Source organism: Salmo trutta, chromosome 14 (genome assembly GCF_901001165.1).
Source record: "Salmo trutta chromosome 14, fSalTru1.1, whole genome shotgun sequence".
Taxonomy (NCBI): Eukaryota; Metazoa; Chordata; class Actinopteri; order Salmoniformes; family Salmonidae; genus Salmo; species Salmo trutta.
Genome location: NC_042970.1, coordinates 15,113,300 through 15,128,757, shown reverse-complemented (window position 1 = coordinate 15,128,757; position 15,458 = coordinate 15,113,300). Strand labels below are relative to the sequence as shown.

Genomic DNA, 15,458 nt, shown 5'->3' with positions numbered 1-15,458 from the left:
CTCAGCTCACTGGTCACCATAGCAACACCCACACCGTAGCACACGCTCCAGCAGGAATATTTCACTGGTCAACCCCAAAGCCTATTCCTCTTTTGGCCGCCTTTCCTTCCAGTTCTCTGCTGCCAATGACTGGAATTAATTGCAAAAATGACTGAAGCTGGAGACTCATATCTCCCTCAATAACTTTAAGCATCAGCTGTCAGAGCAGCTCACAGATCACTGCACATGTACAAAGCCCATCTGTAAATAGCCCATCGAACTACCTCATCCCCATATTGTTTTGTTTTTTTGCTCCTTTGCACCCCAGTATATCTACTTGCACATTCATCTTTCACTCCAGTGTTTATTTGCTAAATTGTAATTACTTCGCCACTACGGCCTATTTATTGCCTTACCTCCATAATCTTACCTCATTTGCACACACTGTATGTCTATTTTTCTATTGTGTTATTGGCTGTACATTTGTTCATTCCATGTGTAACTCTGTGTTGTTGTTTGTGTTTCGCACTCCTTTGCTTTATCTTGGCCAGGTCGCAGTTGTAAATGAGAACTTGTTCTCAAATGGCCTACCTGGTTAAATAAAGTTGAAATAAAATTAAAAATTAAAAAGTTGTCTTGGCTGTGTGCTTAGGGTCATTGTCCTGTTGGAAGGTGAACCTTCGGCCCAGTCTTAGGTCCTGAGCGCTCTGGAGCAGGTTTTCATCAAAACTGCTCTGTACTTTGCTCCATTCATCTTTTCCTCGATCCTGACGAGTCTCCCAGTCCCTGCCGCTGAAAAACATCCTCACAGCATGATGCTTCCACCCCCATGCTTTACCGTAGGGATGGTGCCAGGTTTCCACCAGACATGTGTGGTGGTCAATTTATTTACTATCAAATGAGGAGAGACAAATTTATCACACAAGTCAGAGTTATACTTAAACTATATCTTTATTCACTTATTAACCTCTCTGGGATAGGTGGGAGGTTTGCGTCCCTCCCTAGTCAACAGCCAGTGGAATCGCGTGGCGCGAAATACAAATACCTCAAAATGCTATAACTTCAATTTCTCAAACATATGACTATTTTACACCATTTTAAAGACAAGACTCTCATTAATCTAACCACATTGTCCGATTTCAAAAAGGCTTTACAGCGAAAGCAAAACATTAGATTATGTCAGGAGAGTACCCTGCCAAAAATAATCACACAGCCATTTTCAAAACAAGCATATATGTCACAAAAACCAAAACCACAGCTAAATGCAGCACTAACCTTTGATGATCTTCATCAGATGACACTCCTAGGACATTATTTTATACAATACATGCATGTTTTGTTAAATCAAGTTCATATTTATATCAAAAACCAGCTTTTTACAATAGCATGTGATGTTCAGAACTGGCATACCCACCGAAAACTTCCGGTGAATTTACTAAATTACTCATGATAAACGTTGACAAAATACATAACAATTATTTTAAGAATTATAGATACAGAACTCCTTTATGCAAACGCTATGTCAGATTTTAAAATAGCTTTTCGGCAAAAGCACATTTTGCAATATTCTGAGTACATAGCTCGGCCATCACAGGCTAGCTAATTTGACACCCACCAAGTTTGGGGCTCACTAAACTCAGAATTACTATTAGGAAAATTGGATTACCTTTGTTGTTCTTTGTCAGAATGCACTCCCAGGACTTCTACTTCAACAACAAATGTTGTTTTGGTTCCAAATAATCCATAGTTATATCCAAATAGCTCCGTTTTGTTCGTGCGTTGAGGTCACTATCCGAAGGGTAATGCACGAGCGCATTTCGTGACAAAAAAATTCAAAATATTCCATTACCGTACTTAGAAGCATGTCAAACGCTGTTTAAAATAAATTGTTATGCTATTTTTCTCGTAAAATAGCGATAATATTCCAACCGGGCAACGAGAAGTCTCGTGAACGCGCATCTCAGTCTCACTGACCCCAGGCTGACCACTTACAAACTCTGCTGCTGTACTTTGCCCAGAGACAGCAGACACCCCATTCCACTTTCTGGCGGCTTTAGAGAGCCAATGGAAGCTTTAGAAAGTGTCACGTTACAGCAGAGATGCTGTATTTTCGATACAGATGCAACAGAAGGACAACAAATTGTCAGACAGGGCACTTCTGTGTGGCATCTTCTCAGGTTTTGGCCTTCCATATGAGTTCTGTTATACTCACAGACACCATTCAAACAGTTTTAGAAACTTTAGAGTGTGTTCTATCCAAATCTACTAATTATATGCATATTCCCATTTCTGGGCAAGAGTAGTAACCAGTTTAAATCGGGTACGTTTTTTATCCGGCCATGAAAATACTGCCCCCTAGCCCAGACAGGTTAATAAGGGAGCAGGTTAACTTCTTGAGGCTACCTGGGACGTTAGCGTTCCCCCCGTGGCGCACCCTATCAACAGCAGGTGCATTTCAAGAGCGGCAAATTTGAAACCAAATAAATGTACAAATTCAAATTTCTCAAACATACAACTAACTTACAGCCTTTGAAAGATAAACATGTTCTTAATCTAACCACGTTTACCGATTTCAAAAAGGTTTTACGGGGAAAGCATAAAGTTAGGTTATGTTAGGAGAGTACATTGACAATAGCGGTGTGCAATGCATTGTCGATTCAAAGACAGGCTTCACCAAAACCATACAATCAGCTAAAATTATGCACTAACCTTTTACAATCTCCATCAGATGACACTCCTAGGACATTATGTTAGACAATGCATGCATTTTTAGTTCTATCAAGTTCATATTTATATCTAAAAACAGTGTTTTACTATGGCGTTGATGTTCAGGAAATCGTTTCCCTCCAATACCGGCAGTCAAGTCATGACAACAAAATAATTAATTAATATTAGAAAACATTGCTAAAATATTATATTGTCATTCAAAGAATTATAGATTTACATCTCTTGAACGCAATGGACTTGTCAGATTTTAAATTAACCTTACTGGGAAATCACACTTTGCAATAATCTGAGCACTGCGCCAGAAAAATACGCATCGCGATACAGACTAACCGCCATGTTGGAGGAATCTAAAATCTAAAATACTATATAAATAATCCATTACCTTTGATTCTCTTCATCAGATGTCACTTCCAAAGAGTCCCAGGTCCATAACGAATGTAGTTTTGTTCAAAAAAGCTCATCATTTATGTCGAAAAACCTCCGTGTTGTAGCACATGATCTAAGCCAGCCGGACTTCACTTCACTTCAAAAATATATTTCCGTTCGTTCAAACATGTCAAACGTTGTATCGCATAAATCATTAGGGCCTTTTTTAACCAGAACATGAATAAAATTCAAGGCGGACCATTGGGTTTTCTTTTAAAACGTTTCGGAATGAGAGTACCCACCATCAAATCGCGCGCCAGGGTGAATAATGGACCATCACGTTCCATGGCTCTTATTCGGTCAGATCTCACTGTAGAACACTCAAAACACTTTGTAAAGGCTAGGGACATCTTGTGGAAGCAATAGGAAGTGCCAGAATATACCTCACCCCCTTTGTTTTTCAATGGCATAGGCTCAAAGTCAATTCAACACATCAGGTATCCACTTCCTGTCAGAATCTGTCTCAGGGTTTTGCCTGCCAAATGAGTTCTGTTATACTCACAGACACCATTCAAACAGTTTTTGAAACTTTAGGGTGTTTTCTATCCATATATAATACGTACATGCATATTGTAGTTACTGGGTAGGTGTAGGAGGCAGTTAAAAATGGGCACATCTTTTTTCAAAAAATTCTCAATACTGCCCCCTATACCCTAACAGGTTAATACAACACACACATATAAAGTGAATCGATTGAGTGCTCTACGATAATGATGGCTAGGCGATGAATCACCCTCAGACGATTCGTTGAAAGCCCCAAGACAAAGGTACAAAGGTATGTTATAGCCAAGATACACCCCCTTCAGTCTACATGACAAACAACAGATGTATGGAATGGGTCACAAGGTTACAATTTCTATGAAAGATACTTATAATTCACAGCAGACAGAATCTACTGTAAACTGTTCTCATTGTGTAGAGACCAGGGACTGGCACTGGAATTATCTCTCCCTGGTACCTTATAGAACAGAAACATTAACCTCTCTAGGGGGGGTGGGACGCTACCATCCCACCTGGCCAACATCCAGTGAAATTGCAGAGCGCCAAATTCAAAAACAGAAATTCTCATAATAAACATACATAAAAGATACAAATGTTATACACCAGCTTAAAGATTAACTTCTTGTTAATCCAACCGCTGTGTCAGATTTCATAAAGGCTTTACGGCGAAAGCAAACCATGCGATTATCTGAGAACAGCAGACAAATCATTACAAACAGTTAGCAGCCAAGAAAAGGAGTAACAAAAGTCAGAAATAGCGATAAAATGTATCCCTTACCTTTGATGATCTTCATATGGTTGCACTCCGAAGACTCCATGTTACACAATAAATGTTTGTTTTGTTCGATAATGTCCCTCTTTATGTCCAAAAACCTCAGTTTTGTTGGTGCGTTTTGTTCAGTATTCCATTGGAACAAAGCGCGGTCACAAAAGACAGATGAAGAATCAAAAAAGTACCATAAAGGTTCGGAAAAACATGTCAAACGGTGTTTATAATCAATCCTCAAGTTGTTTTTGTCATAAATAATCGATAATATTTCAACCGGACAAAAGCTTCGTCAATAGAAAAGGAGAAACAAGAAAGGGGCGCTCCCGATCACGCGCTGGCTTCATATCTGGAAATTTCCACTGTCCACTCATTGAAAGTGCTGTTTCTCCCTAATTTTTCAGAGTAAAAGCCTGAAACAATGCCTAAAGACTGGCCACATGTTGTGGAAGGCATAGAGACCGTGAACTGTGTCATAAGTCTTTGTATGGTGGATAGGCTTTCAATAGAAAAACAGGCATTTCAAAATAAAGGCACTTCTTGGATGGATTTTCTTCAGCTTTTCGCCTGCCATATCAGTTCTGTTATAGTCACAGACATTATTTCTAACAGTTTTGGAAACTTTAGAGTGTTTTCTATCCAAATCTACCAATTATATGCATATCCTAGCTTCTGGACCTGAGTAGCAGGCAGTTTACTTTGGGCACGCTTTTCATCCAAAATTCCGAATGCTGCCCGCTACCCTAGTGAGGTTAACTCATGCTTGTAATGAATACTCAGGTAGAAAAAGGTGTAGGTGCAGATGTTTATTAAGCCTTCGCAGAAGGCAGGAATCATGGTCACAGGCAGGCAATGGTCAAACACAGGTAGGTAGTCAAAAAACAATACCTCACAACCATACAAACAGAAAGAACTGAACTAAGCTGACCAGGTGAGAAACAAACACAGGTGAAATTAATGAACAAAGAAACAGGGCTATGTTCAAGAACACAAAGAAAAAGAACACAAGGTTGACTAAGAAAAGAAAAGCAGAACCTTACAATGCTATGGAATGCGGTCTCTTTAGGTTTATCACCCAAAGACATCGTAAATCTTCTGTCAGTGTTAAATCTCCCAAAGGCCCATCCTCAGTAGAACACACACAGATGAGTGTTCTAACAACCACTTATTATGTTGCATAAAACAACCATTTGATGCAATAACAGTATTATAACATAATCTTGTCATTTCTCTCACACGTGACGTTTGGCATTCAGGCCAAAGAGTTCAATCTTGGTTTCATCAGACCAGAGAATCTTGTTTCTCATAGTCTGAGAGTCCTTTTGGTGCATTTTGGCAAACTCCAAGTGGGCTGTCATGTGCCTTTTACTGAGGAGTGGCTTCTGTCTGGCCACTCTACCATAAAGGCCTGATTGGTGGAGTGCTGCAGAGATGGTTGTCCTTCTGGATGGTTCTCCCATCTCCACAGAGGAACTCTGGAGCTCAGTCAGAGTGACCGTTGGGTCCTTGGTTTCCATTGGGTTCTCCCTGACCAAGGCCCTTCTCCCCCGTTTGCTCAGTTTGGCCAGGCGGCCAGCTCTAGGAAGAGTCTTGGTGGTTCCGTACTTCTTCCATTTAAGAATGATGGAGGCCACAGTGATCTTTGGGGACTTTCAATGCTGCAGAAATGTTTGGTACCCTTCCCAGATCTGTGCCTCGACATAATCCGGTCTCTGAGCTCTATGGACAATTCCTTCAACCTGGTTTTTGCTCGGACATGCACTGTCAACTGTGGGACCTTATATAGACAGGTTAGTGCCTTTCCAAATAATGTCCAATCAATTGAATTTACCACAGGTGGACTCCAATCAAGTTGTTTAAACATCTTAAGGATGCTCAATGGAAACAGGATGCACCAGAGCTCAATTTTGAGTCTCACAGCAAAAGGTCTGAATACTTATGCAAATGCATTTTTTATTTTTAATAAAGCAAACATAAAAAAAGGGTTTTGCTTTGTCATTATGGGGTATTGTGTGTAGATCAATGAATAAGAATAAGACTGTAATGTAACAAAACGTGGGAAAAATCAAGAGGTCTGAATACTTTCCGAATGCACTGTAGTTCATGGAAAATGCAGTTGAGTAATAGTCCTGCAGCATTTCCTAAACTCGGTCCTGGGGACTGCAAGGTGATTACGTTTTGGTTTTTGCCCTAGCACTACACAGCTGATTCAAATAATCAACTAATCATCAAGCTTTGATCATTTGAATCAGCTGTGTAGTGTTAGGGCAAAACCAAAATGTGCACCCCTTGGGGTCACGAGTTTGGTAAACGCTGCCTCAATTAATCTAAAAGTTCATGAAATTCCATCAGAAGTACTGAAATAGTAACCTCATTAAGTTAAATGAGCCTAGTAAAATGATCTCATGGAGTTGATCCAACAGTGAACAAGTCTGTCATATACAATTGTAGGATCTTAATTTGATCACTCTTTTGTTGCTGAGAATTTTCCTACATCTTTCGTGATTTGCATAAATTCACTGAAAACCCACACTAACACAAGGTTATAAAAACAGTATTACACTTTTCATGTAGCCTACCTTTCGCCAGCTAATAGCCTAATCACCAATCAAGCAACATAATAGACTAAACATACAAATCCTGTTGCTGCAGAATTATTTTGCTTTGACAATATAGGTCAAATTAAGATCCTACACTTGTAAGAAGAGTTTGTTGACTCAGTCTCTCTTTGTGTGTAGGCTGATCCATGCCAAGAGGTTAAACAACACCAACCTGCTGTTTGTGGTGGCAGAGAAGATGCCCTGCAACACCTGTGAGGTGGAGAAACTGTCCCAGGCGGAGACAGAGTGTATCCTTGCCAACACATACACACCTGCTGTTGGGAGTCTTCTCCGCTCATTCGTTTATCTCTTTATCGACTTGTTTATAAGAGTGGCTTTTCCCATTCAACTGACTGGTGCTAATGTCAAACCATTTAAATTTGGGTTCGGTCCAGTTCACCCCTTGATGACTATTCTAACTAAAGCATCTGTATGTTGTGTTTATCGTTGTGTTACATTTTTTTTATGGCATAAACCTGTGGGAGAGGAAGCTATAGGGGCGGGTGTGTGTAAACACATGGAGACTTGGAGAGTGACTATATAGGTAGTGTGAGTCATTCCTCAACCACGCCTCTTCCAGTCAAAGAGGATAACCCATCATGTGAGGACATGAGTGCAGCGAGGTATCGAAAAGGGCCCGCTGTGTGCTACGACTACAATCTTTCTGTAAGACTTACAACTGACTGTACAACTCAGCAGACCCCACAATAAACATATACTGTAAATATGCTGATGCACATAGATTCTATTTTCACTAAGAAGACACACACTAAGAATATTTATTTTTTATTTTCTAAAATTCTACTGTATGACTAAAAATGTCTCCTTTACTCTCCAGGAGAACACATCAGACTGTGGGCGGGGCCACTCCTTCCGCCCCTCACTCCAGACCCTGCTCATGATTCAGCTCTTCCTCCTCTATCCAATCGCCAGCCCCCATTTTCTGCCCCTTTTACTTTAATTTTCCTCCAGTCTGCTCTCCCCAGCTCTTTGTCCATCCTAAAGCTCCCACCCTCTCCCCTCTATGCTCCGCCCCTGCTCTAGTCATAGGTTATAATGGGACTTCCTGTCACTGCAACTTGGAAGCCCTGAGTACCGCGCTACTGTACCCAGCTAGCTTCAATTGTTGTTGCTTAGTGACAGTTGCAGGACCTTTATGTTCTCAGCGAGTTGCGTACCTTCATCCATGGGAAGAGATTCAGAAGGTCGGTGTACCAACCACCACAATTATCAGAGGCTATATCAGAAAAAAAAGACCCCATCCCCACCCGCATCAACAGGACAAGTGACAAGTGAAAAGACAAGTTGGATGCCATGTCACAGAGCTCCAACCGTCATGGACACAGCAGAGTTTAGGTTGTCTGTTTGTGCCTCTGTTAGTCAGATGGGATGAGGAGACATGGCCTCCATCTCACTCACTCATCTCTGACCTGATCAGTTTCATCGCTCTGTCATGTGTCTTTCATAGGGGGCTACTGTACGGACCATTCAGACGTTCATAGCTACTGTAACAAGAAAATTAAGGAAAAAAATAACTTTCAAGTATACAAAAACATACAATTATAAACTGTTCAAGTGTTGAGTATTCAAAGCACATGTTAGGGTATCATTTGCAATGAAAGTTGTTACATTAATTTATTTATGCACTATATCTACTTCTTGCCAAAATGAGAGACTTTCATGTGGTCTTGTTTTTATAACCAAGTGAGAGGAAATAGAGAAACCCAGAAAGGAAAGCTAGAGAAATAGTGTTAGGAATATCTGAGTTGGCTGAATTCCAATTCTTCTTGTACACCTCTACTGTTCTCCACTTAAAGTTAGAACTGTTTCTGCCCCTGGAAGCACAGTATTATATTTAGAATCATGGTAACATGGAACTATTCTTTGAAATAGTAGTCTTACAAAGAATAACATTTTGTCACGTTGTATAAATGATTGGAGACAGGCGCAGGAATACATCATAGGGGGTTTTAATACTCCACCCAAAAATACAACATGCCATGAAAAGGCACGGGGACAAAGCCCACAACAAACACGTATACAAAAACACAGGGATGTAACCCAAACAAAATAGCGAGGTTAAACCTCTAATAAATACACAGGACAAGACCCGCAGTACACTACACAGGACGAAACCCGTAATAACAAATGCACAACAATACACGGGACCCGTTAATAACGAGTACACAATACACGCAGTAAGCCAAAACAACAAAGCACAGGTACTTACAAGACCAACAGACATGGGAACAATAACCGACAAGACATTGGTGAACAGAGGGCACACATATACAATTACTAATCAGGAGAATGGGGATCAGGTGTGCCTAATGAGACAGTTCAGTGGCACCTAGAAGCCGGTGACGTAGACCTCCGGAACTGGTGCTCGGAATGAGCAGCAGTACCGGGGGAATCCGTGACACATTTGATTATCATAGTTGACTGATGTTAGTTAATGAATTGGTAATTATGTGTCCATCATCATTGATGGCTGATGTTAGTTAATGAATTGGTAATTATGTGTCCAAATCGGACAAAGCAAATTATAACTTTTCCCTTGCAAAAATAATTTAAATACTAGGCTACACCAGTTTATTATGAATCAGTATTAAGCCTCTGAAAAGTCTGAGTGTTTGGGCTTCATTGCTGTAGGTAGTGTGTACTTTCCCACTCTCCACAGACTAATTGAATCGTTGTTTCCACGTCATTTGAACAAAATTACATTGAACCAACGTGGCATAGACGTCGAATTGACAACTGTGCCCAGTGGGATCCTTTCTGATCAGTGGACATTCTGACTGACCTCTGCTCCTGACCCAGTGAAAGCTAACCCCTCTGCCAATCCTCATACAGCCGCTCCACCAGGTCCACTAATGTTCCTAGGACTATATTTGTATGTGTTTAATATCTGTTGTCACCACAGCAGAGCAGATATACTAATACCTATTCAGACTGGCCCATAAGTATCTCGTTTTAGTTGCAGGTAGGTTTTGGCAGAACTTAGCTTGTATTACATTTGACATACGCTGTGTAACTTCAGACCATTTGCTGCTGGGGGATTGGGGCTTAACATTTCCCACATAAAGGAATGCAGCCGAGGCCACCACAACTTACTGTACGGTGACGACTGAGCTGCAGTCTGGGTTTTCTGTTACATGTCATTCTGATCAATTTGATGTGAAATGTCATTAGACTCCATGTTTAGGAGCCACTTTCTGTTGTCATAGTGCCTTGATGCACTTTGTTTTGGAAAGCATTGTCTCTTGAGCTACTGTACAGTACCTTTATAGAAGAGGCACCCTAATGGCTGTGGAGCTACAGGATCTTCATAGAGCAAGTCTGTTGGCTATATATCTACGGTGGCTTTATAGAGACACCATATTGACTAGACGTTATTGTAGCTCAATGTAGACTTTCGATTGGCTGTGGCTCCTGGCTGCTGTACCATTCCAGGGCTACCTGATTGCTACCAGATAGAGTTGCTGTACAGTACCTTTACAGAGCCATCTATAGAGCTAAACTATCAGTATAAATCGACTTAACTGGTCATTGATCTACCTTTATAGGGTCACCTGACCGCTATCATTGCGTTTCTGTCTGAACCGTATGTGCGTTTGTGTTTGTGTATGGGTGTATGTTTGTTTTAACCCTCAGAGGGAATGTCTTTAAAACTGGGTTGAGAGGATGGGGAATGACAGTTGTGGTAGCGTAGCTGTTTGTTGTTCCAATTCCAATGGAAGAAGTGTTATATCAGATGTTGTTATGGAGGAAAAAAAAATATTTTACAAAAAAAAAGAATCCAATCAATTTTTTCTCACCGGTTTGCTCAATATATTGTCATGAGGGAGCTGCATACTGTATGTGACCCCTGTATTCACAGAGGTGTTCAAAAATAATGTCCGTGTGTTTCTGTTTCAAAGGATACATAGTGACTAAGCCTCTCTAAATGCCTTAGTGTTTCAGTGTTCTCCCTCTTACACACACACACACACACACACACACAGTGAGCCTCCGAAATATTCACATTCTCAACAGACTTTCCCAATCCAGAATGTTGCACTCTGGATTTAAAGAGGTTTAGGTTTTGATGTTTCCGTCCGTCGATATAAAATGGTGTGAGTTTATTGTACACATTGCTGCTTGGAGTGGAGGACTTTCATTGTTTACATTGACTCTGAAATCCCTCCACCCCGCCTCACTGTTAACGTGAATACAACATCTAAACCCCAAAACCTCCTTTACTGTAACCATAAATACACACATAATGTACAGTGAACAATATCATTTTTGGCAAGACAAAATGTTTTGTAACTGCATAATTATATTTTCAACTAGGCAAGTCAGTTAAGAACAAATTGTTATTTACAATGACAGCCTACCACGGCCAAACCCAGACGATGCTGGGCCAATTGTGCGCTGCCCTATGGGACTCCCGATCACAGCCGGTTGTGATACAGCTCGGGATCGAACCCAGGTCTGTAGTGACGCCTCTAGCACTGGAATGCAGTGCCTTAGACCGCTGCCCCACCCAGGATCCCTATCTCAGTGAAAGACTGGACCAAATACAAACTCAGAATCTGACGTTTGCAATTGTCTCCTTTCAATGTTTGGGTCCACCATTTTTGAAATTCCTCGTATAGATAGTCCTGTTGCATGTTATTGTTTTATTATATCACAGCATTTGTTTGTCCCTCTGTAGATCTCCACATTTACTCCGTCAATGAGGGTTACATTCGCTGTGGAAATGTACCCCCTGTGACTTCCTCTGGCTCAGCAGCAGACACAAGCACTAACAAATGTACACATTCAGACATGCAGTTACACACTTATGCACCCACATGCACAAAGCACACACATGTAACACTAACAGTTATACCTACACATGCACAGCTGGGGGATGTTCAGCTCTAGACTGAAGTAAGCCAAGGATGTCTATTCCCTGTGTGGGATGTCAGAGGCTAGCTCAGGGAGTGGGTCTCCACAGAACAGCATGGGACTGTGTCAAACAAAAGGTAAAAGAATCATGATTTGTATGTCTGTGTGTCCCAGAAGGGGACCCAATAGTGTGCTGAGGGACACAGGTTGGTTTTCTGTGGTTTGAAAAATTTACTTTTTGCTCTAAAAAAAAAAGAAGGGGAAAAGGGGCCAGTTTGGGGTGAGAGGACTGGGTCTGCTTTACAGCCAGCCCTAAAGGGTGAGAGGACTGGGTCTGCTTTACAGCCAGCCCTAAAGGGTGAGAGGACTGGGTCTGCTTTACAGCCAGCCCTAAAGGGTGAGAGGACTGGGTCTGCTTTACAGCCAGCCCTAAAGGGTGAGAGGACTGGGTCTGCTTTACAGCCAGCCCTAAAGGGTGAGAGGACTGGGTCTGCTTTACAGCCAGCCCTAAAGGGTGAGAGGACTGGGTCTGCTTTACAGCCAGCCCTAAAGGGTGAGAGGACTGGGTCTGCTTTACAGCCAGCCCTAAAGGGAGGGTCTCCACGTGGCCCTGCCCCTGCCTACCCTTGCCGTGTCCGTGCGTCTCTGTGGGAAAGACACGTGTGTATGTGATTCTGTAGTCTGTAGTCTGGTGCTATGTGACCATGTTTGACAAATGTGTTTAAAATAAAATCAGTAACAAAAAAATAATAAATTCAGTCAAATTCTAAGTGAAGTAAAAAAAAAATGGAATAAAGTAAAGATAAGTTTGAGATCTAAATTGTTTTTATTTTTATTTATTTTATGTGGGTGTCTGAGTGTGTATGTGTGTGCGCGGAAGATTTAGCTCCCTCTCTCTGGGCATTGGTCCATGTCGCTCCATTCTTTTGTACTGATAAAGCTAAAAAAAAGAAGAGGGTAAAATTTGTAAAATATTGTGTCTGTGACTCCTTGTAAAATATTTTCAAATTGTTTATTACAGAGAATCAGTTATTAAATAATGTTCATATTTTTCACTTCATTTAATTGTCTGGTGTTTGTTTTTACATCTCTGAAATGCCAGGACTCATGTCCAGTACATACAGACTTTATAGCAGGGCACACCTGATTCTAATAATCTGCTGGTTGATAAGGTGAACCAGGATAGTTGCAACTCGGGATTGGAGTGAAAACTTACAGGACGGTAGCTCTCCACGAACAGGGTTGGAGACCCCTGCTGTATAGGCTACAAACACACCGTTCACATACACTATTATCATCAGTGACCTATTTACAAGTCTCCAAAACATCACACTAAAAAATCCTCCCTACTGGCTTTTGACAAATATTATACAACGGGTGGGTCTAATCCTGAATCCGGTGTCTATTCCACAAGTTACCAACAACATACATAGTCGATTTTCTATATAAAGAAATGTTAGTAGGTATTCACCGTATTGTGTTGCATCCATGGACAGATATCCCAATGACACTGAACAACATCACAACGTACTGAGAAAGTCAGTGAGAGCCATGTGCCACGTGGCTGGGTCGTCCAGATAGCATGGATGTCCTGCTCCTTTCATCATCAACACCTTGTGATTGGCTAGCTTCCTCAGGTTGTTCAGAGAAACCTCCTTTAGCTGATGGTCTCCATAGACATAGACAATCAGAGACGGAGTCTGGAATGAAAGTAGAGGTGGCTAGTTCAAATACCCAATCTCACATACAAAGGCCGGGTTTCAATCTGATCGCAGGTTGTAGACAATACGGCTTTAAAAGGCAATTTCCAATTTCCAGGCAGTCACACAGAGCACCCAAACACAGGACATGTTGCATAGGAGCAAAGCCAGTGTTTGCAACAATCACTGACCAACCAGAGAAGAGAAAAGAGAGAGGAGAGAGCTATAATCCCTCAGCACACACATGCACGCACCTGTATGCTGATGTACTGCTCTGCTGTGAATTTCTCAGTGCAGATGGGAGCCACAGGGATGTATGCCCGGACCAGAGCCTCGTGCTGGAAGAGGAAGGGCAGGGAGTACATGCCACTGAGAGAGGGACTGACTACCACCACTGGCCCCATCCCCAGGACCTCACACACGTGCTTCAGGAACCTACCAGGGGCCAGCTCTCCTACAGCGGATGGGGCCACCGCTGACTTAGACTGGCCAAAACCTAGTGGTGGGGAGCAGGTAGAGGAAGAGACAGATGGAGTTACAGGTCAGTGATTCATTGAGTCATGAATTATGTTTTTGTTGCTCAATCAACTCCTCAACTACTAATTTACTACTATTCTCACAACCGAAGCTCACCTGGTAGGTCGATGGCCACAGCACGACAGCCAGCTTTGGCCAATGTCTCCAGTGTACCTATATTGAGCCAATTCTCAGATGAGAAACGGATGCCGTGCAGAAGTAGGATGGACAGATTGACTTCACCTGTAGCCGGTTCAGCTTGTCTGTAAAAGAAAGGGGCCTTGCAGGATTCCACATGCAAGCTCCCTTCTGTCATTTTAGCAGCACACATCCTATGAAGGGGGTTCAGCCTAAATATAATCACCAAATATTTGAAGAAAGAAGGTGAAAATGTAAATTAAAGCCAAAGTCAGTAACATTTCCAGTGCCTTACATCCAATAGTCCTGTTTTAGGTTATTGTCCAGCCTGGTCTTATAACCTAAATGTAACATAGTAAATGTAAATCCGGGACACTCAAATTAGTTCTGTATGGTATGGTTATAAGACAGAAGTTTACTTAATGCAAAAACAAAACGAGGGTAGTTGGTCGGGGTGGATGGGTGGGTGTATTTACAACATATTGTACGGATTGCAATTCGTAATATACAGTATCATACGAAAAGGATGATGGACATCCACAAATTAATACACCATACTAAATATAAAATATCAAACTAAATGGAGGTAGACAGATTTACGTGTACTGTTACGTCTACCCCATGATTCCAGGTTGTAGCGTCATAAAATACAGTATATTGTAAACAAATGTATGGCACATTAATTAGCACTACAGATATTACGTCATAGAAATAATGTGATATCTGCATGTGTAAATGCATTTAATCTGCTACATTAAGTCTGTTAGGACCTCATTGATTGTATCTAATGTCTGTATGCAATTAGTTGAGTGTTGTGCATGTAGTGAAGGCTAGCTTCATTGTCGCATTTTAATGTTTGCTTGGCGGATAGCCACCAAATGAAATGTAGAAAGAATTCTTCTCAAGTTTTCTGTAATCGATCTCCAGGGAAAGTTACAGCTCATTGTTCGTATTGCCCACAGGCACACATTGTCATTGATCTGCCTGTGATCAAAGTTCACATTTATTCAAAATGATTTGCTTAGCCTAGATGTTGATGCATGTAAAACAAATGTATCTTTACCTTCACGCTGTCTGAGTGGTTTCTCTCTGAACTAAAAGTGGGATGGCTCTGTGGTTTCACTTTTCCCCTGAAAAAGTCAGTCTACTGTAATCTTTGTGGTCGTTTGGATTCTACTGCCGTTCAGTGGTGATCACGCGTATTGCCGAGGCTCATAAATAAAGTGTTCA

The 15,458-nt window shown here is 41.4% G+C and overlaps 2 protein-coding genes across 7 annotated transcripts in view; one reads left to right on the top strand and one right to left on the bottom strand.

Annotated features, from left to right (window-relative positions):
* The window catches only part of LOC115207482 (voltage-dependent calcium channel subunit alpha-2/delta-2-like), a 267,881-nt gene extending 254,947 nt beyond the window's left edge, over positions 1 to 12,934 (top strand). For all 6 annotated transcript variants that reach the window (XM_029774577.1, XM_029774579.1, XM_029774576.1 and 3 more), the window contains 3 exons: positions 7,138 to 7,247; positions 7,580 to 7,665; positions 7,838 to 12,934. In XM_029774577.1, coding sequence (XP_029630437.1) covers positions 7,138 to 7,247; positions 7,580 to 7,665; positions 7,838 to 7,960 — 319 coding nt within the window. In that variant the 3' untranslated portion in view covers positions 7,961 to 12,934. The remainder of the gene's footprint in view (positions 1 to 7,137; positions 7,248 to 7,579; positions 7,666 to 7,837) is intronic.
* LOC115207484 (protein ABHD14B-like) lies at positions 12,693 to 15,424 on the bottom strand. Its single transcript, XM_029774583.1, has 5 exons — positions 15,292 to 15,424; positions 14,208 to 14,440; positions 13,829 to 14,070; positions 13,346 to 13,574; positions 12,693 to 12,814 (listed from the first exon to the last, which is right to left on the bottom strand). Exons 2-4 carry the CDS (start codon positions 14,419 to 14,421, stop codon positions 13,395 to 13,397), a joined length of 636 nt encoding a protein of 211 aa, XP_029630443.1. The 5' UTR covers positions 14,422 to 14,440; positions 15,292 to 15,424; the 3' UTR covers positions 12,693 to 12,814; positions 13,346 to 13,394.
* Positions 15,425 to 15,458: the final 34 nt, after the last annotated feature.